Here is a 27,660-nt window from a genome sequence, read left to right as displayed (position 1 = left end):
GTGTGTTTGTGTGTGTTTGTGTGGGCTTTACTGCGTAAGAGCAACATGGCCATAATGTGCCTAACTATGGTAAAGTTTAATGCTCGGTAGTGTTTACCCCCCATTGGATTGCAGCTGAAGTTTAGAGTGTGTTATACAGTTTTAAGGAAAGTGAAGATTTTGTCCACATATGGCATATCTGCTAAAAGATGGGCAATATTCAGAATATTTGTTGCTGAAAATGAGGCAAAGAGAGTTTGTCGCTCACTGTTGTAAATCAGGCAATCAATGAGTATATGCTGGACGTTAGGTGTTGCAGTTTATGCAACGTGGTAGGTCAGCGGTCATAAGTAGATAGAGATATGTCAAGTGTGTGTGGCCTATCCGTAATCAGGCTAATACAACTTCTTAATGTCAGTTCTCACAAATACTGGTCTTCCATGGAAGACCAGTATTTGTGAAATTCCAGAGTGACCAGGGATCCATCACAAGAGAACTTGTTGGTTCTTCTGCTTTAACTTAGAGTATTCTATATCTGTCTCAGTAGGGGGTTATCATTCCTCAGATTCTGTTGTATAGTTTGAATAGCACTAATGGAGTCTGTATATATATAACACTGTGCAACATGGTTTTTGAGAGTGCATAATTTAAGGCTATGTGGACAGCACAAAGTTCTGCAGTATAGCTGCTACATTCAGTAGGGAGTTTCTTGGATATAGTTATGTCGGGAAATACTGCTGCTATACAAACATGATTGTCAGTTTTAGATCCAACTGTGTAGACTGATGTGTACTGGCAGTGCTGAATTCTCAGTGTTCTCATCTCAATATTCACTACCCTCTAGAGGGTAGTGAATATTGTGATGTACGGTATGCCCCAGTGCAAGACAAAGTGCACTGTGGTGTACAGGATCAAGCCAACGTAAAGCATTTAGTCTAGTAGCGCTATACACTGCAAAACCGTAGTCTAGATGTGACCGTATTAATGCATGGCACAACTGTAGTAGTGAGTAACGATCAGCTCCCCATGTTGTGCCTGATAGAACCCTTAAGATGTTTAGCTTTTATATGGTAACCCTGAGTGTTAATGTGTTCCAGGAAAGTGAGTTTTTGGTTAAATATCACACCAAGAAAGCGGACACTAGGGACCACTGTTATGATTTCATTTTCTAGTCAAAATTCTGGGTGTGGATGTAGGTTATGCTTCCTGCAGAAGTGTATCCTGCCAGTCTTTTGGGTTGAGAGGCAATTTTAGCTATTTTGTTCATGGCACATTGCATCTGTCTTTCTACCATTTGCATATTAGGTGAATGGCAGGCGATACTGAAGTATCCCCAGTCCCATTTAAAAATCCACTACAAAACAATATTCACTACCCTGTACATCGGCATAGAGGGTAGTGGACATTGTTGTGGCAGATACTGTGTTACTGAATTAATTTTTATATTAAAGAGGGTAGCATTTAGCACTGATCCTTCTGGCACCCCTTCTTCCTATATGAACTTTGAAGATAAGTGGTTGTGAAATTGAACTTGAAATGAGCAGTGGTGTAGGAAGTTTCTTATAAACTGTGGTAGTTATCCGTGTAATCCCAGATTGTATAGATCTTGCATTATACCATATCTCCAAGCAGTGTCAAATGCTTTTTCAATGTCAAAGCGGGCCATGGTAAGATGTTCTCTCTGTACGAAGGCATCACAGATGTTTATTTCTGTCTTAATCAAAAGATCAAGAGTGGATTAACCTTCACAAAAGCCACAGTGCACTGGATTCATAAGGTTATTTCGAGCAAGAAACCAGGATAGCCGAGCATTGATAATTTTTTCCACAATCTTGCATACAGCTGGTGAGTGCAATAGGTCGATAATGCTGTAGATTTGTAGGATCATTTCCTAGTTTTATAAATGCCAAAACATAAGCATGCTGCCATTTGTCAGGGAAAGTGTTTTCTTTGAATATTCTGATGTAGAGCAGTAACAATGTCTTGAGAGTAGGTTCAGTAAGTTTTGCAATCATGATGTAATGTATTCCATCTGGCCCTGCTGCACTGAGTTTAGTAGAGGCTAGGGCATGGTGTAGCTCTGACATTGTGAAGGGGAAATTATATGCAGCAGTGGATGTTGATTTAAAATTAATTGATTGTTTTTCAGCTAGTTCTTTGTGTGTCTGGAATTGAGGCAAGTATGATGTCACAGCTGAGATTTCCATGAACGATCTACTAGAACATTTGCAATCTCCTCTTGTCTTGAAATATCAGAGCACACAAAAAACTGGATGCAAAAAATTTTGATATCATATACAGTCAGTCCTCGTATAACACGATAGTTGTGTTCCCAGAAACCCTCGTGCAATGCAAAATCGTGCAATATAAACAACAGGCCCTATGGGAAAAATAGGGTTATGTGCCAACTACCCAAGATTGAACACACATTTGTAACCAAAACATTACCAAACACAATAAATTATCGTAATAAAATATGTAAGTATTTTATTACGACTATTACGTAATAAAATATCGCTAATGCTTTTGCCTCTATCGTAAGCAAAATTGTTTTTTGTTTGATTTTTTATCCAAACAGATGACAGCCGTTCCATCTCTTCCAATTCTTTGTCTTAATCTAATGGATTTTAATTACACTTTGAGTTATTCCTGCTATAAAAGTTGTTTTTATTTTCTCTGCATTCTTTCTAATTCTCTGAGTTGCCTCAATTAGATCTGTAGCACGTGCAATATCACATTGTCTTTCATTTCGCTCAAAGCGTTTCACAATTTCATATTTTTCTCAATCAACAGAGGCGGACGGCCATAAGCCTTATCGGAGAAACCTCGGTGGGCCGGAGGCCAGTGTGATTTTGGCCATAAACACTAGTATGAGGCCACTATAAATTTTCCCGGGTAAGAATTTTTGACCCCGTCCGCCTCTGTTTATCGATATTGCTTTTCTTTTTCTCTCTCAATCTGCAGTGTCTTCACCAGGACGATTCCTTTTCAAACAGTTTAAGTATTTTACTCATTTTTAGGGAATAAAGCACAATTACAAAACGAGGAGGCACGCATGATACACATAAACAAAGCTGCGCTCGTCTAGCAACTGAATAAACAACACCGTAAAAGCAGAGATACACTATTAACACCTCACATTTTACTAAAGCACATTTCTGGGGGTTACTACCATAAAACAATAAAAACAATTTCCAGTTGCATTTCTGCTAGTGGAATCTATTATAAACTGGTAGTAAACTCAATCTAATTGCATTTACGATTATACCGATAGCTGGAATTGTGTTGGTTTTTACGTTATTATGGTGAAATGTGTTTCCCCTTCACGTAATAAAACACATAAATACGTTTTCAGAATCTTCTCTTCATTCCTATCATGTTGCATTCAGTTGGGGTGATTCCGTGTTTGACTGCCATTTCTTGTAAACACAAAGGCGAATCGTGTATAAACGAATTCGGTTCGTGAATAAACGAATCCGGTTTGTGTTATATAAGATATCGTTCCCCTATTTATAAATCGTGTATGATCAAATTCGTGTAATGTAAACACGTGTTATACAAGGACTGACTGTATTTGGATTTCAGGAACGCTTTTGACACTGTTGTGCATGGAAAACTATTGTACAAATTGGAGCAGAATGGTATTAAGGGTAAGTTGCTACAATGGATAAAAGGATGGTTGAGTGGGAGAAGACAGAGGGTTATTAGTGGAGTCCCACAGGGTTCAGTGTTGGATCCTCTGTTGTTTTGAATATTTATCAATGATATTGATGAAGGTATATCAGGCTTAGTGTCGAAGTTTGCAGATGATACAAAGGTTGGCAGGGTTGTTAATGACAATAACGGCAGTGTGCTACTGCAACAGGATCTAGATAATTAGGGCAGATGGGCTAAGAAGTGGCAACTGAAATTTAACCTTGACAAATGCAAAGTACTGCATATGGGTAGAAGTAACCCCAGAGAAACGTACCAACTGTGTGGTACTACACTTAAGGTGGTAGAAAATGAAAAAGACCTGGGAGTAATTGTGCAGTCAGATATGAAGTTTTCTGAGCAATCCAGACAGGCTGCCAGGGCAGGTCATGGGGTTTTGTCAATGATTTATAGGAATTTTGCTAGCAGGGAAAAGGAGGTGATTGTCCCTCTGTATAAGGCAATGGTCAGGCCACGCCTTGAGTACTGCGTACAGGTCTGGAGGCCTCATTTTAGGAAGGATGTAGATTTGCTTGAGCGTGTACAGAGAAGGGCAACAAGATTGGTCAGGGGAATTAAGGGATCCTCTTACCAAGAGAGGCTTAAGTTCTGCAAATTGCAGTGGCTGGAGACTAGCCACATGCGCAGTGATCTGATTGAGGTGTATAAAGCCTTGAATGGATTGAGCACAGTGAATTCTGATGGGATCCTTCCACTTGTTCAGATTACAAACCTAAGGGGCATAAATTCAAATTAAGAAAAGACAGAAGTAGAATAGATGTGCAGAAATTTGTCTTTAGCCAGCGGGTGGTTAATTGCTGGAACAAACTTCCATCTGTCGTTGTGGAAGTTGATAGGTTAAATAAATTTAAGGAGAAACTGGACAGGCATTTGGAGGGAATGGTGTGATTTTTTTTTTTTTTTTTTTGGCTGATGCTGCATAAGCTTGCTTTCTTGCATCACATGCCACTACTACTACTACTACTATTGACATTGAACATGTGACATACGCTGTATTTTGGCCTAAATTGTTTGTGTTTTTGTAATTGTGAAAGCGAAATGCCTTCATGCTTGCCTTTTGATGGTCAATCTAACTCGTTTTGCCTTTGCTCTTGCCTTTTTAAAGCAGATGAGGTTTTCGGTTGTTGGGAACCTTTTGAAGATGTTACATACTCTGTTCTTCTCTTTTTTAGCAGCACTACATTCATCATTCCACCACATTTTAGAGCTGGCAGGTATTTTAGCGGATCATTTGGGATTGCTTTGTCTGCTGCTTGCAGTATTTTGTTAGATATTCTTGTCTAAATATAAGATAGATATCATAAGTTTATTGTAGGAAATCTTGACCCGACGCTCACATCAAACTGATCCAGTTAATGTAATATAAAATATTTTAAGTATTAAAATGCCAACATATCCCTATTAAAGGATTGTTAAATTATGTGATATTATATAAAACTAAACTTGTCTTCAATTCACATAGTCTGCTAACTGCTATCAAGGAAGAGCCAAGTGCAGCCGATGCACATCAACCTACCCCAAACTAAACCCATCAGCAATGATAGACCAGAAAGAGAAGACAATTATCAAACTGTATTAAAACTATATTAAATTAAAACCATATTAAAATATTATTAGGCTAAACTTCTTAATACATGAACAGGTATTTCGGTTGTAAACCGTGCTAACAAGAAGTAACGAGTTAAAACAATATCCACTCTCTTGTATTTTAAAATAGGCACATTCACGACAAGATTATTACCATTAACCAATGTGAATCGTGCAAGTCACACATGTGCGTGAAGATCCACAAGTCCAAAATAGTATATGGTCTTCGTACATTTAAAGAATAACAGTTTAATTTCATTTCAAGTGTTTCAGCAATTAACAGTTTCATGTATTTTTTCGGTGAATTTATTACATTAGTTTCGTTAAACAGAAAAACGTGGTTCTCCTGAATGGCATGAAAGTAAAGTAAAGTTCAGATGCACCTGTCCTTTTCACCCTCACAGATGCCTTGTGTTGTTGTAAATGCATCGAAAGATAATTTTGAATGGAACCAATGTAAAATGAGTTGCACTCCCCCACAAGCAATGTTATAGACAATATTGGTTTGCTCCATGTTAGTTGTTGTTGTTGTTTGTTGGATTTATTGGTGCAAGGGCTACTAAGGCCATAATGCACCTATTTCAATCTTATTTGGTACTTGATTGTTATATTAAATAAAAGCATTCAGATCAGGTGATATTTGTTTATCATTTTGAGGAAGGTAAAAACATCATTAATATCTTGTCGGTCTCCGAGAATCTGTTGTAAGGTAAGTTTATTAGAAGAATATAGATGTGAAGAGAAAGCTGTTTTTCGTTCTCTCAGATATAATGGACATTCAATGATCAAGTGGTTTACTGTGAGTTGAGTTTGACAGTTGCTGCATAGTGGAGGGTCATCCTGAGTGAGCAAATAACTATGAGTTAGGTGAGTATGTCCTATTCGAATACTGGCAAGTACTACTTCTTCCTTTCTATTGCCCCTTAGGCTTGATAGCCACTTCTTGTGATCGTTTTTAATTTGAAAAAGCTTACTGCTTTTTTCTCCCTGCCAAATGGATAGCCATTTTTTTCTAACATTGGTATGTATGATGCGTTTTAATCTGTATAAGGTATCTGCACGTCTGATTTTATGTGACTGGCGTTCTTGGCTGCAAGATCCGCTTGTTCGTTTCCTCTGATTCCAGAGTGCCCAGGTATCCAACAGAAAATTAATTTTTGCCTGTTTGCAAGAAGCTGCACTAACTTGGTTTGAATTTGTTGTAGAAACGGATGACTGGAAGGAAATTTACACTGAAGAGCAGATACAGCACTTAAGGAATCGGTGTAGATAATAGTTTGAGGATATAATGACTGTTTTACATTGTCTAGAGCCATCAGGATAGCATACAGTTCTGCGGTGTAAATACTGTACTCCAAAGGGAGCTGCTGGGATATTGTAATGTTTGGTAGAACTGCAGCTGCTCCAACTTTACTATCTGTCTTGGAACCATCAGTGTAAATTTGGGTAAAACTAGAGAACTGAAAAGAGTGAGTTGCATGGATCTGCTGAATACTGAAATTTGGAAGTGCATTCTTTCCCCATTGTTGGAAATGTTGGTCAACATTGGCCAAGGGTATTTGCCATGGTGGCATAGCCGTGCTAATATCTAGAATTATGTCATTCATATTTAGTTCCCAGCTCGTAGTTATGCTTTGTAATCTAATGCCACATGGTTTATTCTGCAAAGGTTTATTTTGGTACAAATTATGCCATTTTGGGGTGAATAAATACTGCTTTATAGGATGATGTGGGAAACTTCTGATTTTTGCTGCATAACTTAATAACAGAGCTTGCCGACGAAGAAATAGAGGTGGTTAATGTGCTTCCGTATAGAGACTCTGAACTGGCGATGTACGAAAAGCTCCCAGTGCAATTCGGAGAGCATTGTGATGTACTGGGTCGATGTGATGTGATTCGGAGGTCATTGTGATGTACTAGCTGAGGCATATGCAGGTGAACCATAGTCTAGTTTGGATCTTATGAGCGACCGGTATAAGTGCAGCAGCATGTGACGATCTGCACCCCATGACATAGCCGAATTGCCTTGAGGAGATTCAGCTTCTTTAGACAGGTTGTACGAATATGCTTAATATGCTCTAAGAAACTAAGTTTTTTATCCAGAATTAGTCCAAGAAAGCTAATACGCTGTTGAAAAGAAATTGGATGAGAATCGAGATGTAAATCGGGAACTGGATGTAAATTCCGTTTACGGCAAAAATGAATTGCTGTTGTTTTTTGTTTTGAAAGTCTGTATCCATTATTTTTGGCCCACTGAACAAGCTTGTTAATTGTACCTTGAAGCTGCCTTTCAATGAAACGCATGTTTTGTGAGTGGCTTGAGATTGCCAGATCGTCGGCATACAGATAAGTTTCAACTGTGTCGGGAATACATTTAGTAATGGAATTAATCCTGAGAGAGAAGAGCGTGGCACTAAGCACAGAACCCTGAGGGACCCCCTCTTCTTGCACAAATGTTTGCGAGAGAGCAGAGTGAAATTGTACCTGAAAGGTCCTATTGCTCAAAAAGTTCTGGATAAATTTTGGAAGATGACCACGAATACCGGATTCATAGAGATCGTGAAGAATTCCATACTGCCAGGTTGTATCAAAAGCTTTTTCGATGTCAAGACATATCATCACTTGGTGTTCGTTCCTGAGAAATGCATTTCGGATGTTTCCTTCAGCTTTGACCATAAGGTTAAGTGTTGATCTAGTTCTTCGAAATCCATATTGATTTTGACTTAGAATGCATTCAGTCTCTAGGAACCATGTCAATCTGGCATTAATTATTTTTTCTAATGCTTTTCCTATACAACTAGTTAACGCTATCGGTCGGTAATTTGCTGGATCTGAATGGCCCTTTTCTGGTTTTGGGAAAGCTAATACAATAGAATGAATGACGCCAACTGGTAGGGTAGTAGTCTTCGCCAAAGATTCTATTATACAGTTTTAGCAGAGCAGAAAGGGATTCTTCACTTAAGTGATATATCATGGCATAGTACACTCCATCAGGGCCAGCAGCACTATTTTTGGATTTTGCAAGTGCGCTATGTAACTCTACCATGGTAAGGGGTACATTATATGGATGCTGTCGTGAAGTATTGAAATTGAGATTATATTTTTCTGCTTGTACTTTATGCGCCTGGAAACTTGGCTCAAATGCGGTTACAGCGGAGATTTTTTCAAAGGTTTCACCTAACGTATTAGAAATATCGAGAGGATTGCATATTTCTTTGCCTTTTAGATTTATTATCGGAGTGGTTATAGGTGGATATTTTCCATTAATTCTTCAAACTTTATTCCAAACAGTTCTGATATTTGTGGTCCTGTTTATAGAGGAGACATATTTAGACCATGTTTCTTTTTTGCTTATTCGTTGTATGTGACGAGATTTAGCTCTAACTTTCTTGAACTGTATGAGATTAGCTGTGGTTGGGTATTTACGAAATAAGTTCCAGTATCTATTCTTCTCTTTTTTCGCATTGCTACAGGCTTCATTCCACCATATTTTTGGGTGGGAGCGAGTTTTCATGGATGATCTGGGTATACTGGTTTCTGCAGCTGCTATCATTTGCTGAGTTATGTAAGTTACGGCAGAGTCAATGGTGAGGGTCTCAACAGTCTGAATATCTAGATGTGCCAGCTCTTGATATTTCTTCCAGTTATTTGTCGAATTTCCAAACAGTTTTTATCTCAGTTTGAGGAGGAGAGTTAGCCGATAGTGCGCATATTACTGGAAAGTGGTCACTATTTCGCAGGTTATCAGTGACCGTCCAATCAATAAGAGGAAGGAGGTTTGGCGAGCATATTGAAAGATCAATTGCAGAAGTTGACCTTGAGGAAAGATGCACGTACGTGTGAGTCCCATGTTTAATAATGTTAAGTTGTGCCTTTCAAGAAATTTTTCAATTAACTGACCTCTCTTATCAAGGTGCGAGGAACCCCATAGGGGGTGATGCCCATTCCAGTCACCCAAGATACAGAAAGGTGGTGGCAGCTGAGTAACTAAATCATTCAAATCTGCTAGAGAGTATGAATAGTTTGGCGAAAGGTATATGGAAACAACTGTTACCGCTATTTTAACCATAACTCTAGCAGCAACTGCTTCTAAGTTCAAGAAGTGGATCATCTCGGTGTGAATTTCTATCTATGTCCATGGTATCAGTACTGGTTTTTTTGATTATTTCTTTCAGAGCTTGTTTCCTTAACTGGCTGTTGTACAGAATTTTTATCTGGCGGTATTGTCAATGGTGTGTTTACCGAATGAGTTGATTGCTGTTGGGTAGGCTGTTCTTTTAGTGTAGAGAGGACTGACCTGGCCCAATCAGAAATTGAGATGCTTGGCGGAACTGAAAAATCTGTTTGTACTGTTATGGATCGTTGCTTTTTTACAACTGAAGAATAAGATGGCAATTTATTTGAAATTAAACAATGTCTTTTTGCTTCTTGGTATGGCACCTTGTATTCTACTTTGTACTTTTGTATATTCTTTTCAGTCTGCCACTGGATGCACTCCTTTGAAAATGCTGAATGATTCCCCTTACAGTTTGGGCAGCTTTGTATTTCAGTGGGGCAGTCTGTGTGAACATGCTCTTTTGAACCACAGGAGGCACAGGTGGTTACACCCCTGCAGACTGCTTGTGAGTGTCCAAATTTTTGGCATTTAAAACACCGGACTGGGTTTGGAATATAAGGTCGAATTTTACACATTAGATATCCAGCTTTAACAGTTGTTGGTAAAATTGGTGTTTTAAATGTAAGAATGACCGTTCGGGTAGGAGTAAGAACCCCATCTTTCTTAATGACTATCCTTTTGGCATTTATTACATTTTGATCGCCTAATTCCTGAACGATTTCCTCTTCAGACACATTAAGGAGATCCCACTCGGCTATTACCCCTTTAGAGGAGTTTAAGGTGGCATGCGGGGTAACCTTTGTGGGAATTCCACCAAAAGTCGATATTTTTAATAGTTTTTCAGAGTGTTTATTCTCGTTCATCTCCACTAGAAGGTCTCCGGATTTTAATCTTCGAACCATTTTTGGTGGGCCCGCCACATTCTCAAGACATTTCTGTATTAAGAATGGGGAGAGCTTACTCAAAGGATTGTCAGTCAAAGAATGCAGTATCAAAAAAAGAGGAGCAGGGGGTTTCTGTTCCTTCTTTTTTCTGCCGTTTTGTATTACCTGCATTTAAGTCTTCTCTGTTTGAGAGATCTGGATCATGAGATCCATAAGTGGCATGTCTATTTATGTCCATCTTTGCTCCTTTTTGCCCCGGGAGAGTGTTTTTCTGCTCCCAGTTTACCAGCCCTGCCAAGTGGAGGCAGGAGCGGTGCCACCAGTGACCAAGCGGTTTAGAGGTTTAGTTAGGTTAGTACGGATTATATATATATATATATATATACACAAGGAAAGAAAGGTGTATTTCCTTTCTGGATTCTACTTCAAAGCTTTTAAGTAAAGAATCACTTATGAAAAACAAGAAGAATAGTGACACTGGAAAATAAATATAACTAATCCACTGAGAAAGAACGCTATGCATCGCACAAAATATCGCTTGGGCACTATCACTTGGCACTCGGGGCCGCTCCATGTTAGAGACTGAGGTTGGTTTCCTTTCCCTCAATATTGTCTGAAGTTTACTTATTGGTTGTGCAACTATTTTGTACTGTACTTAAGGAACTTTAATAAAATATTTATGTGTGGAGTTCTTAATTACTGGAACCATTTCAGATTTTAGTTTCGTGTGTCGTTGAATGTTCCTAATTATACCTAGTGTATATCCCCTGTTTAAAAATCTTGTTGTAAGTTCCCTGAGTTTGTCATTAAGGGTTTTTTGTGTCGAATTATATCTATACGCAATGTGAAATTGGTTGAAAATGATACTCCTTTTATACGTAAAAGGGTGGTAGCTCGAGTAATGTAAAAATTTCCCTGTATTAATAGGTTTCCGATATATTTTAAAGTGTATGTTATCATTAACCCTTCTTAATGTAAAGTTAAAAAAGTTTATAGAGTTCTCACCTGATTTTTCTTGTTCTAAAGTAAATTTAAGTCATGTGTGTATATTATTAAAAGAACTCATAAGATTATTTATGTTGTTTTCATGTGAAATAACAAGGATATCACCTAAATACCTACCATAAAATGTTAACCTGGCAAAAAATAAATTAAAATTGCTATTAAAATACCATTCAATGTAACCTATTATCAGTAATTTGCCTCATCATATTTTATTTTATTTTACTTTCATTTATTTTATGTTATTATTAATTATTTGTTTATCTATAACGTATAGTGCATTAAACCAACTCAGGCTATCTAAGTCTTTTGGCCTCATGGCTCACTGGATATATTTTATTCTAAATCCTTTTGGCTCACTAGATATACTTTTATTCTAAATCCTTTTGGCTCACTAGATATACTTTTATTCAAAATCCTTATGCTAAATTCTTATCTCACATCCTCTTTGATTGCTTTTATTATGCTTAATACACTTATTAAATTCATTTGGCTTTAGGGCTCGCTTGGAATGCTTTTATTCTAAAGTACAATAAAGTACTGTATTGCACTTTAAACAAAGTTCAAAATCCTTATCTTACATACTGTTGTAATTATGTATATATATATATATTTCATAAATGATGATTCAACGCTACAGATTCCTTATAAACTGAATGGTCCAAATGAGTATTACATTTTCATTTGAGTGAGCTTTCATCCCAAGTCGCCAGCCACTGGGGTTCCCACCCATATGCGACTTGTTCTCATTCATATTTCTCTACCAAACCAATAGGTTTTAATTCACTAAAAATAAAATACAAAGACCTCTGCTGGTCAACCCAAAGAAAACAAAATAATAATTAGTACATTAGTTCATTAATCGACCTTTTGACCTTGTGGTGAAAATGGATCATCACACTCCCACCACAAGTTAGCGTCCCCACCACGGGGAGGCAGGTCTCTACTATCTAACATCATAACACTATTATGCCAAAATGACTATTCATGGAATCATCCACACTGTACCATAGCCATACCAATTTCCCACAACTTTCTTGTACAATATAAAGTACAATAAAGTACTGTATTTCACTTTAAACAAAGTTCAAAATCCTTATCTTACATACTGTTGTAATTATATATATGTATATATGTTTCATAAATGATGATTCAACACCACAGATTCCTTATAAACTGAGCGGTCCAAATGAGTATTACAATAATAAATTCATTCTGGTTTGGTTGTGTAATTGTTTTCTTGTGTTTTTGGTGGGGAAGTAATTTTTTTTTATGAAATAACATAAGCCAAGTAAAGAAATATTTATTATTGTATCGAACTATCAACTCCTACCTCTATATAGGTTTTTTTCTCCTTATCTTTCATTGAAGAATTAATAAAAGATTTCAAAGTCATATCATTCTCGCCTTCTTCTTCTTCTTCTTCTTCTAGCAGTAACTTCAGTTTAGAATACACAAGGCGTGGCAAATAATGCTCCTTTTGAGAATAAAACAACAACCAGAAATATATATTAAATTAATTATATATATTAAAGTAATTCTTCCAAAAGAAAATTAAATATAATTGGAATAACGTGAATGAGATAAAAACAGAAATTTTTGCTACTTTGCAAGAAACCAATTATTTGTCTCATCATTTCTATTCACCGATCTTACTTGGGAATTAAAATTTGTACTTTTAAAAATCTTAGAATCCTATTGAATATTCTGATAATAAATTAATGTAGCATAATTTTGACAACCCTTTTCAAAATAGGAATTATTGGTGGGGTCAATTCTGCACAGAATTCCCCCATTCTTTCCACAGAAAAAAAAAAAATTATAAGGGCTGTTAAATAGGAATGATCATATATATATTTTTTTTTTCACAATATACCTTTATCAATCATTTACATTTTAATGGTCCTCTTCAAAGTAGGTTCTATTTGATGAAATGCACTTTATTCAATGTTTCAGCCATTATTCAAATGCATGGTTGAAGCTATTGTTTGACATGCATTTGAGAATTGCCACAGTTGTCTTTACTGTTTCTTCTGATGAATGGAAATGTTTTTGTCCTGTAAGAGTTGTGTGATGTGGCACAGCATGCTGGTAAACTACTCCTTGAATGTCAAAAAGAGAGATGATCATAACTTTTCCTACAGAAGACACAACTTGTTTTTTTTTTTTCCCTTCTGGGGCAAAATGATGAGTAATGTCCGTCCGCCATTATCACCTTGTGTAAGAACCTCACCATCTTCAGACACCATTTGTTGCAGCTCTTGACAAACCTCTATGCAAAATTGCTGTGAGTAGTCTTGGAACCCAGCATGCACAAACACATGTCATATATCATGGTCATGGAGAATACCATGTGTTTCCCACTGATATTTTCAACATTTCTGCCAGTTGCCTTACTGTTATACAATGATCTCTTGCAATTATAGAAGCAGTGTTTATGGTTTGTGTGGTGACAGCAGTGGTTGAAGCTCCAGGCCCATCATGTTTTGTGATCGAAACAGGTCCATATTTAATCATTCTAAACCATATGCAAGCTGGGCTATATGGAAGTGAAAATCTGAGAGCAGCATACTGTTCCTTGTGTTTCACTTCTATTGCTATGTAGGCAAAACTGTTCAGGCATAAAAGTGACTGACCACCAAGGTTACACCATGTGCACAAGTCACCTGCACAGTTGCTATGTGATGCAATTTGGATGGTCTTAAATTCCACAGCTCAGCTAGAAATAGCAAGCAGTATGGTTGAGCATGAAAAAGTGACAGTGGGCAAAATATACATAAACATACTCACAGTAATACACAATTAAAAATCTATTAATATTCAAAATGGTTCAGTTTGGTAGTTTTAAACTGATATTCTCAGCATAAGAGGAAATGCCTTTAGATTTACAAGAGCATACGAAACATCAGACAGACACAATTACTCCAATGAAGGGAGGAGCTAGGTATATAAGCAGACCACTAAAAGGGGTCCCTCTCTGCTAGTTATAATTGTTTTTGGTTAGGAATTTATCAGAAGCAATACTCTTGATATGATTGTCAGCAATGATTCTTAATACATTAAGAAGCTGCAGCTGAAAGAAGCATTGGCTGGCAGCAATCTGAGTGTACTGATATGAGATTTACTTAAAGATATAATTACCATAAAGGACAAAATGTAAAAATGTGTTGTGTTTATGTTTCATGGCATTCTCCAGGATTTCCCCCATTAGCCACTGTAGCATCTGTAGAAGATGTGACAATGCCGGCAGTGTGCTAAGTGTGGGTGTGTGTGGGTGTTTGTTCTGTTGAGTGTTTGCCAGCTCCTGGTGTCTTCACAGGCATGGGGGCCTAGAATGAGTTTATTCACTACCCGCTGCCTCCTATCCACCATGTGGAGGCACACTAGGGTTCACATTGCACTGATGGTATGCCCAGGAAGAGGTTCCTCCTGAGAGGAGCCTCCCCCTGGGTCCAAAAAATGTGAACGGAAGATTGTATGTCAGTGGGAGAAAGTGTGGGTGTGTGTGGGTGTTTGTTCTGTTGAGTGTTTGCCAGCTCCTGGTGTCTTCACAGGCATGGGGGCCTAGAATGAGTTTATTCACTACCCGCTGCCTCCTATCCACCATGTGGAGGCACACTAGGGTTCACATTGCACTGATGGTATGCCCAGGAAGAGGTTCCTCCTGAGAGGAGCCTCCCCCTGGGTCCAAAAAATGTGAACGGAAGATTGTATGTCAGTGGGAGAAGTCAGGTTGCAGGGAGGGGAGGAGTAAAGTTTTAAACAGTATGGGATGGAAGAGAGAGGCATCCCTTGAGAAAAGTAGAGTTAGGACCGTGGAATGCTTTGGTTCCGATCAGGATTCTTCAACTTTATGTTGCACTGTGCCCTTTGTCATTGTTAGTAAGTGTCCAATTCAGTGTCCATCTGCGTCCAGGTTCTGTTTAGAGTAGTAAGGATTCTTCTCCTGCGTTTGAAGAGGCTGTTCGCAAAGTCAGCAAACGAGGTAAACCTTTGAGGAGTCAAGATGAGATTTTTGACATTTTCTCGATCATATACTTCAGTGATTATTTGTGTGAGGCAGAGCATACTGCTACCGGGTGCATCCATAGGTGGCGGATAGTGGAACGACCTTCAGATATGGAGGTCAGCTGTGAATAACCAATAAAGAGCCGCAGACCAAACCTGGATAAGCTGGCTCTGGCTGTCAGTACCCAGCATGGCCCCTGCCTAGGGTTACAGGCTCCCATGCTCAGGATAACGAGCGATGGCCAATGGCAGAATCCACAATTAGTAAACTGAGGAAGAAGGCAGATGAGCTAAGACTTCAGAAGGCAACAGTTGTTTCAAGTGGAGGAACTTCTGGGGAGAGAGATAGTGTTCTTGGTAAACACCCCCAGCAGAATGCAACGGCAAACCACTGCTGTAAAATGCCAAGAATGTCATGCATAATTTAAGTGAGGAAGACAACAGCGTGAAGGGGATCTCAGTGTCGTCAGATGCAGATGCCTCGCTCAGTACAGATAACCATGGACTGCAGATGGTGCCGGATCATCAACAAGAAACTGTAAGCAGAACTAGCAGCAGCAGAAACAGAAAGAAAAACAGGTGTGAATTGAAATTGGATACTTGGAATGTGAGGACTCTTTCCCAATGTGGCAAACCTGATAATGTAAAACAGGAAATGGAACGATTACGAATTAACATACTCGGGTTATGTGAGATCAGGTGGAAAAAGAGTGGAGACTTCAAGACAGGGCAACAAAGAATGATTTATTCGGGAGAGAAGCACATGAAAGAGGAGTTGGGGTTTTGTTGGATGGGGCAACGTCTGAGAGTGTGTTAGGTTGGTGGGCTTTATTGGACAGAATACTGCTGGTCAAACTCAAAGGAAAACCTGTTGATATGGCCATCATTCAGGTGTATGCTCCAACAGCAAAGAGTAGTGAAGAGGAACTAGAAAAGTTTTATGAGCAGCTGAAACAATGCAAATCTCAGGAAATTATAATCATAATGAGAGACTTAAATGCAAAAGTAGGAAGTGAGCGAGATGGAGAAGTGATAGGAAGATATGGATTGTGAAATCAAAATGAAAGAGGCGAAATCTGGGCACAGTGGTGCAAGATAAATCAACAAGTGATTGCCAACATTTGGTTTAAAGAACATCCAAGGTGTACCTGGTCACAGAAAAGTCCAGAAGACAATGTAAGAAATCAAATAGACTATATCACTATAAATAAACACTTTCGGAATGCCATCCTTCAGGCAAAGACATATCCAGGAGCGGATTGTGGAAGAGACCATGTACCAGTAGTGGCCAAACTCCTGGTTAAGCTGAAAAAACTAAAACAAAGCACAAGAACGGAATGTTTTCAATATGATCTATTGCGGAAAGATGATGGCATTAGGAATGCATATGCTGAGGAGGTCAGAAGCAGGTATGAGATACTTGCAAATGAAGGAACCAGAAAATGACACGCACTGAAGGAAGCCTTGACCAACACAGCATGTGAGATCATTCCAAAGAAAGAAAGGAAAAGTAAAAATCAATGGATGATGAGCAAAATCCTGAGCTTGATGAGGCAAAGGCAACAGATTTTTCAAGATGCAGTGAAGAATATTGGAAAATGGACAAGGAAATTAAGAGGAATGCAAAGAGGCAAAAGAAGCATGGTTAAATGAGCAGTGCCAAGAGATTGAAAAATATGAACACTCAGAGCCAGCTACAATGTACAGGAAAATCAAGGAATTGGTGGAATATAAGATCTGTCCAGCGTCGGGCTGTGTAAAAATGAAGGATTGAACAGTAATCATGGAAAAAGGCAAAGTTATGAACAGAGGGACAGAATACAGTGAATAGCTCTTTCAGGACAAACATGGGGGAAAACCATCCTGATTGAAAAGTAATAAGGCAGCTGGACCAGACGCCATCATGACAGAAATGATAAGGGCTTTGGATGATTTTGGCATTGCAATAATAGCTGAGGTGTTAAATTAGATATATGAGAGTGGAGTGATACCAGAGGATCTTAATAAATCCATATTCATAGCTCTACCAAAGAAACAAGGGGCTATTGAGGGGCTCAAGCTTAATTAGTAATATTACTAAAATTCTTCTAAGAATAATATTGATGAGGATAAGGAATAAAATAGGGCTGGAGATAGGAGAAGAACAATGTGGATTTATGCAAAATACTGGAACAAGAAATGCTATCTTCATGATAAGGATAATGTCGGAGAGGACTACTGAAATGCAGAGAGACTTGTTTATGTGTTTCATTGATCTTATGAAGGCATTTGACAGAGTGAAACATGAAGAACTCTTCAACGTTCTAGATTGTTTAGACATAGATGGGAAAGACATAAGGATACTCAGGAACTTATACTGGGAACAAACAGCCAGCCTAAGAATTGGAAAAGACAGGGGTGAGAACATAAGAATTCTGAGGGGGGGTGTAAGACAGGGCTATGTTTGCTCTCTGGACCTATTCAACCTCTACAACGAGGAAATTATGAGAGGAACACATGGAATTGGAGGATTCGCATTTGGCAGACAGAATGTAAACAACATCAGATATGCAGATGACATTGCTCTCATTGCCGAGACAGAAGAAGAAGAACTACAAGAACTTCTAAACAAAGTAGTGGAACAAAGTAGAAGGAAAGGCTTAACAATAAACATTAAAAAACAGAGTGCATAGTTTCAGCAAAAAGAAAATTGTGCCCAAATGCATACTGAAAATAGGGAGCAACATTATAAGACAAGTAGAGAAATACAATTATCTAGGGAGTTGTGTTACACAAGATGGTTTGTTTGTTGTTTAGTTTTTAGGAGCATTAGCAACTAAGGCCATATTGCTCTGGGAATATGCGGTGGTCATTCCCTGACCTTTCCGCATCCTCTGTATTTGGTGGTGATGGGCTCGAACCCCGGTCTAATCAAGAAGCGTGTGCTATGCACTGTTGCTCCTTCCCACCTGGCTACGGAGGCGCCTTACACAAGATCAAATAATGAAATCAAAAGACGGATTGGTATGGCCAAGGCAATGTTTCAAAAACTGGGCAACATACTAAAAGATAGGAAATTGTCAATGAAAATCAAAAACAGAATTTTGAACTGTTATGTTATACCTGTCCTTACGTATGATAGTGAATGCTGGACAATCTCCCAAAAAACGGCAAAGCATTAGGAGGTGACAAAAATATGGTTTTATAGACGGATGCTCAGAATATCCTGGACTGAACATATTACGAATGTAGAGGTACTACAAAGAGCAGGAACACAAAGATCATTTCTGAGGAACATAAGAGAAAAGCAGCTGAAATTTGAGCACATCATGAGGAAGGAAGGTTTGGAGGAGATCATCATGACAGGCAAGGTGAATGGAAAGAAAAGCAGAGGAAGAGAAAGAATAAACTATATTATTAGTCTGACCAACTGGATGAATGTACGGATGGAGTCTAGACCTGCTGAGAACAGCAAAAGATCGACAGATGTGGAAGACCATGATCACCAATGTCCTTAATGGACACGGTACATATAGAGAGAGAGAGAGAGAGAGAGAGAGAAAGAATTATTTGTGGTTGAGCTCTGAGGTCCTGATAAATGTGGCATTGGAAAATTAGATGATTGACTGTCTCTGGTGATCCACAAGGGCAGAGAGGTGAATCTTTTAGTTCAAGAGAGTACAACTTGAAGTTTATACTGCCATTTTTTTTTTTTTTTTTTTTGTAGTTGTTGGTGCATCAGCTTCTGTGGCCATAATGCACCTCCCAAGGTTTTTGTAGTACTTTGATCCAAGCCCTAGGCAGGATTCGAACCCGCGACCTTTGGGTTGCCAGGCAGGCACTTTACCGACCCGGCTAGCCCAGTCGGCTTATACTGCCATGTCCAGTTAGCAAAAAAGATAGGTGAAGTCCAGGCCTGAACTATGTAGTGTATTTTATGTCGACTATTTTAGCCTCTGGTAGGAATTCATATGTGGCTCTTCCTAGTGCCGAGACAATCCACTCCCTTTTCCATTCATTCGTCATTTCTTTGATTATTCTCTTGCTGTCTTCCTTAGTTGACATGTTCAAGTTTATTGCGAATCTCCGTTTCTTGCAGTGAGGCTCTTCCTTCTGTAGTATTGAAGATGGTGGAAGGCTACTTTATGCTAGATGCTTCATGCTTCAGCTTGCCGCATATGACCTGGAGTGCAACTGTGGACACTGTTCTGCAGGCTCTCGAGATTGGAATCGGGAAAAATTTTTGGGCCTGCAGTAGGTATTTCTTCACAAGGCTGTTGATGATTCTATGGCCCAGGCACATGCAGCATAACAAGCAATGGGGATGAAGATGCATTAATAATACAGTCAGAGGGTCGAAGGCTTCATGCCCCAGAGGGTTGAAAGCTTGATGCCCCCAGAAAACTAATCAGGATAACTGCCCTAGTTATCCTCATTAGTTTTCCTGTAACCTGCTTAATCTTTTTACTATATACTTGGCATTCGGGATGAAGCTCAACTTGCTGTCCAGCAAAATGCCGAGATATTTATAAGTGGTCTCCATCTTGATGGCCTTATCATTGATTTTGATTGTTGGTGGTCTGTTTAGGGTTCCTCTAAGTAACACTTGCTTTGTTTTGGGAATAGAGATGTTAAGCTCGTGAACAGAGCACAGAGAACAGATATCTTTCGCAAGGTCCTCCAAATAACTCCTTCAACTGCCAAGAAGTAAGACAGCCAGATTGTCCACGTAGGCCATTTTGATGACATTTTCCTGCTCCTCCTTCGGCCACCTATCAAAGACCACGTTCCAGCAGAGAGAGCCTAGAACGTATCCCTGAGGGCAGCCACTGGTAACTGGCCTGGTGACTATGCAGGTCTCCAAGGTTATAGCAAGGGAAGTAGCTAGTAATTAATCCATAAACCTGGGCCAAGAACCCAGCCTCTCTGATGCACCCTCTCCAGGATGTTTTGCCACCAGAGGATGCCAAGGCCCCTTTGAAGTCCAAGAAGAGGCCGAGGATATATTTGGTATTGGCAGTTGAGGCCGTGTCCACTATCATCCTAATGGCATCTACAGTGGATTTTCCCTTTGTAAAGCCAAACTTATTGGTGTATCCTAGTCCCTTACCTGTGTACGCTGTTTGGAATCTAGTGGCAATTATTTTCTCAAATACTTTACCTATTATGGACAGCAAGGCTATGGGTCTGTATGAGGCAGGTGATTGTTCTGGCTTATCTGAATTCTTTAACAAGATTTTAAGGTTTGCATTTTTTCACATTTTCAGGAAGCATCCATCTTGTAGACAAGTATTTAGAAGGTTTTGGATGAGTTAAGGCCTCATGGACCAGACCTCTTCAACACCTCCACCAGGTCATAGCCGGGCCTTTTCCCTTCTTCATCGATTTCACCGCTTCTTCAACTTCTTGGAGACTAACTGGTTCACCCCCTGTATGGCCTATATATGTCAGATTATTTCATCTGATCTCAGTTTGTTGAGGGGACTCTGATTGAATTTTGTCTTCATGTATGATATCATCTAGAATGGAAATAATTGATTCCAATCAGGAGAGGGTCTCTTCACCTCCAAAAGTGCGTATAGAGGAGTGTAAATCTCCATGGTGTATTTTTCCAGCAATGATTTGATAGGCAATGCCCCAAGGGTCAGAATCTTGGGAGTTCTCAACAAACTTATCCCAGGCTGCCTTTTTCTCTTTGTATATTGTGTTGTGGTAAATGATTTTTATAAATGTCTTGCAGTCAGATTGTCTCCTCCAGCAGTCTGTTTCTTCTTTTGGCTTTTTGATAGTCCCTTAAGGCCATTATTTTGTATTTCTCAGTTGAGTTAGTTGCTGGGTCCACCAAGGGACATGGTTCTTTCTTCTTTTCGAATGTGTCTTCGCATATGGAAGTGATAAGCTTTTGGACCTCTTCGGCTTGAATATTTGCAGGAAGTGAGGTAATCCTATCCACCGTAAAGGACAGAGGGAAGAGTCTTATGCTTTCATGAAGGTGGCTGCAATAGCTCAGGCAGTCTTTAAAATCTATTCAGTGATAGAAGTGATGTTGCCAATAGTAAATTCTAAATGGGAAGTATTCAGAAGCTTCTATGATTTTTACATTAGTAATAATCGTAAAAACTATTAGGTTTTTATACCACCTAAGAGATACTATTCAAGGTTTAGACCTAAATGGATGTCAAATGAATTGATGAGACTCGTGGCAGAGAATAAAAATGCATGGGATGCATATACCTTATCACCTGATAACTTGTACACACCTCTTGAATTTTTCTGTTTATAGCCAAAAATAGCTAAAAACCAATCCACAATCAAATCACAAAGGAAGTTTGACAAGTTCAGGCAGATTACAAGAAGTCTCTGGCAAAAAATGCAAAGAAAAGCAAAACAGACTTCTTTACTTAAAAATTTAAAGGAAAGGGATGAATCATATTAGTTCACTAGATATCAAAGATTTTAAATGTCAATAATTCTGCTTTGGTTTCAAACAAACTAATAGATATCTTGTACCTATATTCATACAGGGAGAAATTTTTAAGGATGAGATTCCAGAAGTATCAAATTCTAGTAGAAAGCTAAATGATTCTGTGATAACTGAGAGGAAAGTGGAGGAGAAATTGTTGAAGCTAAATATAAAAAGGAACCTGGGATGATGATGGGATTTATCCAATTATATTAATTGAGGCAGCAATAGAGGTAAGTAAATATTTTGTAATAATTATGAGAGTATCTTTAGATTGAGGTTAGGTTCATACGGACTGGAGATGTGTGAATGTATCCCCAATTTCTAAGCAAGATCAAAAGGTGACACGAATAATTAGATAGATAGACAGATCTGATAGCTTGACTTCTGTTCCAAGGAAATAATGGAGTCACTGGTTAAATAAGTAGTGCAAGACAATCACAACAGGAACGCAGTTATACTGCAGCTGCAGCATAGCTTGTTCAGGGACAATTCTGTGTGACCAATCTGATTGGACAGTGAGATGCAATAATAAAGAAACTGGATGCAAAAAATAATTTTGATATCATACACTAGATTACAGAAAAGCACTTTTGATACTGTTCAATTAAAAGACTGCTGTACAAATTAGAGAATTGTGGCATTGGGGCAATTTGATAAAGGAATAGTTGAGTGGGAGAAGACAAAGTGGTTATTAATGGGCTCTCTTTAAACTAGCATTATTAGTGAAGTCCCTCAGAGTTCAGCATTGGTCTCGTTGTTTTCATTATTTATCATTGATATTAATGAAAGTATATAAAGCTTAATATCTAAGACAATAATGTGATACAGAGGGTGGCAGGGTGATTAATGACAGTACTCAGGGTATACAACTGCAACAAGATCTAGAAAAATTATGCACATGGGCTGAGAAGTGACAACTGAAGTTAAACATTGAAAATGCAAGGACTGCATATGGGTTGCAGTAAACTAAAGAATCAAAAGGGTGTTGCCACACTCAGGGTAGCAGAGTATGAAAATATCTGGTGATAATTCTGCAATCAGATATGAAGTTCTCTAAGTAGAGCAGATGGGCTGTTAGGTCAGCTCATGAGATTTTGTCAAAGCTATAGTTTAATTTTTGCCAGAGGAAGGGTTCCATTGGCACAGAATTTACGCATACAGTTCAAGATTTAAACATCTCAATACAAACTCCTTACAAGTGCCTAGTTTTCAATGCTGAACTTTGTAGAACTGAATCCTTTGATAGTAAGAGAATCCTTTATTCCCCTCAATAATCTTGATGCTCTTCTTCAAAGAGATATACAGCCTTCCTCAAATGAGGCTATCAGGCCTGTATGCAGTTCTAAATATGTGGCTTAACCATTCCCTTACACAACAAAATAATCACCTACTTACCCGTGATGGAAAAACTCCTGTACATGCCTGACATAAACCTAATAAGCTGTCCTGGCAACCTTGTTGCACTGCTTAGAAAACTTCATACCTGATTGCATGATAACCCTGAGTGTGCTGCCATACAATTGGCATGTTAATCTGTGATTAATGTTATCCATCTGTCAATATTAATCTTCAATTGCTAAATTGCCATTTCTCGGCCTAGTTTTTCTATAACTTGTTGCAGTAGCATACCCTGATTATTTTCATGAACCACCCTGCCAACCTTAATTTTAAAACTGATATGCCTTCATCAACAACATTAATAAATACAAAGTACGCCTCTGTAGCCGAGTGAGCAGGAGCGGGAGTGCAGTAGCACAGTGTTTCTCAAAGGGTGTGCCGCGTCACATTAGTGTGCCGCAAAATTTTCCAAGCGTGCCGCGAAATTTAGAAATTTCTTCTTCTATGACTACGTAGGTGTGCCGCGAAATTTTTCTTCTTTGGAAAATGTGCCACGAGAGTAAAAAGATTGAGAAACACTGCAGTAGCACACGCTCTTTGAGTAGACCGGGGTTCAAGCCCCTGACTGCTGAATATGGTCAATCTGCCAACCCGCACTGGACCAGCGTGGCAGATTATGGTCCATTTCCCTCAACATGAATTGTTGAGGAGGCTTCCATCCTGCAGTGGGTTGATAATGGCTGCACTTTACGTTACTTTTTTACATTTAAAAAGTTCCCGGAATTTTATTATAAAAGTTTGAGTAAACAGTTTGGCTAACTAACTAATCTATCACCTTCAAAGTACATTCCTTCTGCACACATCCATCTTTCCAAGCCTTAAAAGATTTTTTTAAATTGTGTCAAGAACTGCCATCGCCATGTGATTAGGCACATTGTCATGGTGCAGGATCTAACCAACCTTACTTTTTTTTGGTGTCGTCTTTGCCTCACATTCACACACAAATGTCACAAAACAACAAACAACAATGCTTCTCTCTCCCCAGTCACAAATTCATTGTGCACTATATCCTCACTGTCGGGGAAAAAAAAAACAAAAAACAATGATTTTGATATTCAATTTTGTTGCACAAGACCTCTTGGACTATGAGGACAATTTGGTGTGCCATTTAGATGATATCACCTTGGTCTCTGGGTTGTAGGCAAACATCCAACTCTCATTCCGAGTGAGCACTTTTCTTAGAAAACTCAAATCCTGCAGAGATTTTTTGAACAAATCACGTGTGATAGCTTTCCTACAGTCCATGTGATTCTCTGACAGCAAGCACACAACAAATTTTGAAAACAGGACACATCCCTAAATTCTTCATCAGCATTACATATACTGAATCTACAGAGATGCCAACTTCATGAGAAATCCCAAGAGTCATTCACCTATCATTTCTCATGGTTTTTTCATTTTCATGACATTTTTGTTGTTTAATGGCATCAAAGGGTTTCCACAGTGAGGTTAAACTTTCAGTGTTTCCTGTCCATTTTTATCTGAGTAAACATCATGTCCACAAACTTTATGGATGTTTGCAGTGTACCTGTAGGACTTTTCCAAACTTTAAAGAAAAACTTGATGTGAGCATACTGTTCAAACAAAATCATTCTGCAATCCATCAGCTCTGACATATGAGTAAAGTGAAGTAGTCAAGCCAGTTCCCAATTTTTATGCATGCACACCAAGATCAATTTCAATGCCACAAGAAACATTAGCATTAGTAGAGGCATATGATGCAAGAAAGCAAGCTTATGCAGCATCAGACAAAAAAAAAAAAAAAAAAAAAAACGCCTCGGATGATTATTCTGAGCAAGAGGAAGAATCCCATCAGCATTGAGCATGCTCAAACCATTCAAGGCTTTATACACCTCAATCAGATCGCCTCGCAGGGGCCTAGTCTCCAGACACCGTAATCTGCAAAACTTAAGCCTTTCTTCATAAGCGCAACCCTTCGTTCCATTCACTAATCTTGTTGCCCTTCTCTGTACTCGTTTCAACAGCACTACATCTTTCTTAAAATGAGGCCTTCAGACCTGTATACAGTCCCCAAAGCGTGGCCGGACCATTGCCTTATACAAGGGGATAATCGCCTCCTTACACCTGCTAGAAAAATTCCTGTATATCATTGACAAGACACCTTGCAGACCGTCTGCACTGCTCAGAAAAATTCATATCTGCCTGCACAATTATCCCCAGGTCCTTTTCATTCTCTGCCACTGTAAGTTTAGTATCACAGTGTTGATACGTTACTCTGGGGTTGCTGCTTCCCATATGTAGTAATTTACATTTGTCAATGTTAAACTTTATTTGCCACGTCTCAGCCCATCTGATCAATTTTTCTAGATCCTATTGCAGCAGCATACTGTCATTAGTGTCATTAACAACCCTGCGGACCTTTGTATCATCTGCAAACTTGGACATTAAGCCTGATATACCATCATCAATATCATTAATGAATGCAGAAAACAACAATGGACCCAACAGTATCATTAATATGAATTTCAATAAGATGGAGGAATAAACTTCACACTTCATTTGGACTCATATCATTCAAATATGTATACTGGTTTCATGCATATTGTTACCAAGGTTATACAGAGAATAAGATGAATAAATTATTCATTTTCATACCTGATAATATGTGTCTTCCCAAATCCTGTTTAAGTCTTGAGAAATGCTTTCAGTAAATCTAGAAATAACAGTTTTTTCAAGAGCATTCCAGCAGGTAAGTTTCTCTTGGCACTACAGAGAGAGAGAGAGAGAGAGAGAGAGAGAGAGAGAGAGAGAGAGAGAGAGATAAAAGTGAATCTAAGAAAGCATACATTTAGATATACATAGTTTAGTATTATTAGTAATGCCTAATGCCAAAATGAATTACTATCAATTACTATCTGGGTTAAGTAATATTTCCCCACATATATCCAGCAATCATCCTTTTCAATTTAAATTTATATTCCCTTGTGTGTCTCACCCGAAAAAGAATAAGAATGCCATCAGCATTTCATTTAATCAATCATTCAGATCCTTAAATACTTTAATCAGTTCTCCTTGCAGGTTCCAAGTTACTAGATGCTGTGACACAACTCAATTCTTTTTTCATAAGGGTATTCTTTTGAGCCTCTTAACTAAACTTGTTGCTCTTTTCTGTGCTTGTTCCAACAGATCCACATCCTTCCTAAAATGAGGCTTCCACACCTGTGGAGTGCATAGGATGCTGCCTAACAACCTCACATAGCTTGTTTATTTATTTCCATACATATTACAACTATTTGGTTTTGATCAAGCAGAGACTTTTGCTTCGATGGAAGACCAAATGGCATGGGTCTTCCATGGAAGCTTGGATTATGTTAAACTTAGAGAGTATGAATCAGAGCTGTACTACTCAATATGTTCTACGTTGATAATAATATTAGTAAAATAATAAGAGGAGTATACCTCAATATAGTGCGTAGAACACTCCCATATGATACCCTCCAGAAATTAAAACAGAAAAAAACGAAAAAACGACAACTTACCGGTACATTAGAGTAAAATATAAATAATTAAATAATCAATTTAACACAATTCAAATCAATTTAAAACAATTAAAAGAATCTAATGAAAATATTCAAAACGATTTTCCTTCCTTAAGCTGACAATGCTTTTCGACCGTATGTCGTGATCACAGGAATGAAAATTACCGAATCGGGTTAAACCTGATACTTAAATAGAGATTATTTGTCTTCGCGCATGCGCGTAAAGGTCCACGCATCGGAGATCAAATATGGCCGCCAAACATTAACAGAATTCTCGTGTAATTTAATTTCAACGGTTTCTGCAATTAATAGTCGCGTATAATTACGTTGAACGTTAAGTATTTTGGGCTCGTTAAATAAAAAAGTATGTTTTTCGTTAATGGCATGAAAGGCTAATTCTGACGCTGCTGAACGAGAAGCACGAACTGAGGCTTCATGTTGATTTACACGAATATTAAGAGAAAATTAGGTCGAACCTTGATAAGACGAGTCGCAATCACCGCAAGAAATGTTGTATACCAGATCATTAATTTGTGTTGCAAACGCTGAAAGAACCGAGCGATTGTTCAATATAGTGTGTAACTTCCGTATTGGCCTAGCTACAATTTTAAATTCGGTATCTTTAAAGAATCTGTTAAGCTGTTTGTGCCACTGTTCAACATATGGGACAGAAATAAAGTATTTTTTGATATTACTATTGTTGATTGGTGTAGTATTTTGTATCCTATCCTTAGCTTGTACCCTAATTCGGTTTATTGTGGTAATGGAATAACCCCTGTTTAAGAATCTGCTAGTTAATATTTGTATTTCTGAGTCCAAAGCAGAATCCGTCATTGAATATTTATAGGCATTAAGAAATTGATTAAAGATAATCAATCTTTTAGGTGAACGAGTGATAGCTATTATAATGCAGAAGCATACCGGTGTTTGTAGGTTTTCGATAGATGCTAAATTGTATTTTATTCGAGTCCCGGGTAAGCGTGAAATTTAGAAAGTTTAATGACTTTGTATCCGTATCCTCCCTTT

The 27,660-nt window shown here is 38.4% G+C and overlaps 1 protein-coding gene across 1 annotated transcript in view; it reads right to left on the bottom strand.

Moving 5' to 3' along the window:
* The window catches only part of LOC150083028 (DNA-dependent protein kinase catalytic subunit-like), a 183,460-nt gene that overhangs the window by 33,139 nt on the left and 122,661 nt on the right, over window positions 1-27,660 (bottom strand). The window contains exons 7-8 of the mRNA XM_090378361.1: window positions 25,751-25,861; window positions 12,617-12,760 (exon numbers count right to left, since the gene is read on the bottom strand). Of these exons, the coding sequence (XP_090234487.1) occupies window positions 12,617-12,760; window positions 25,751-25,861 (255 nt within the window). The remainder of the gene's footprint in view (window positions 1-12,616; window positions 12,761-25,750; window positions 25,862-27,660) is intronic.

This window comes from Mastigoproctus giganteus, chromosome 7 (genome assembly GCF_048544385.1).
Source record: "Mastigoproctus giganteus isolate SK-2022 chromosome 7, ASM4854438v1, whole genome shotgun sequence".
NCBI lineage: Eukaryota > Metazoa > Arthropoda > Arachnida > Uropygi > Thelyphonidae > Mastigoproctus > Mastigoproctus giganteus.
The sequence above is the reverse complement of the archived record's forward strand: the minus strand, read 5'-3'. Positions and strand labels throughout refer to the sequence as shown.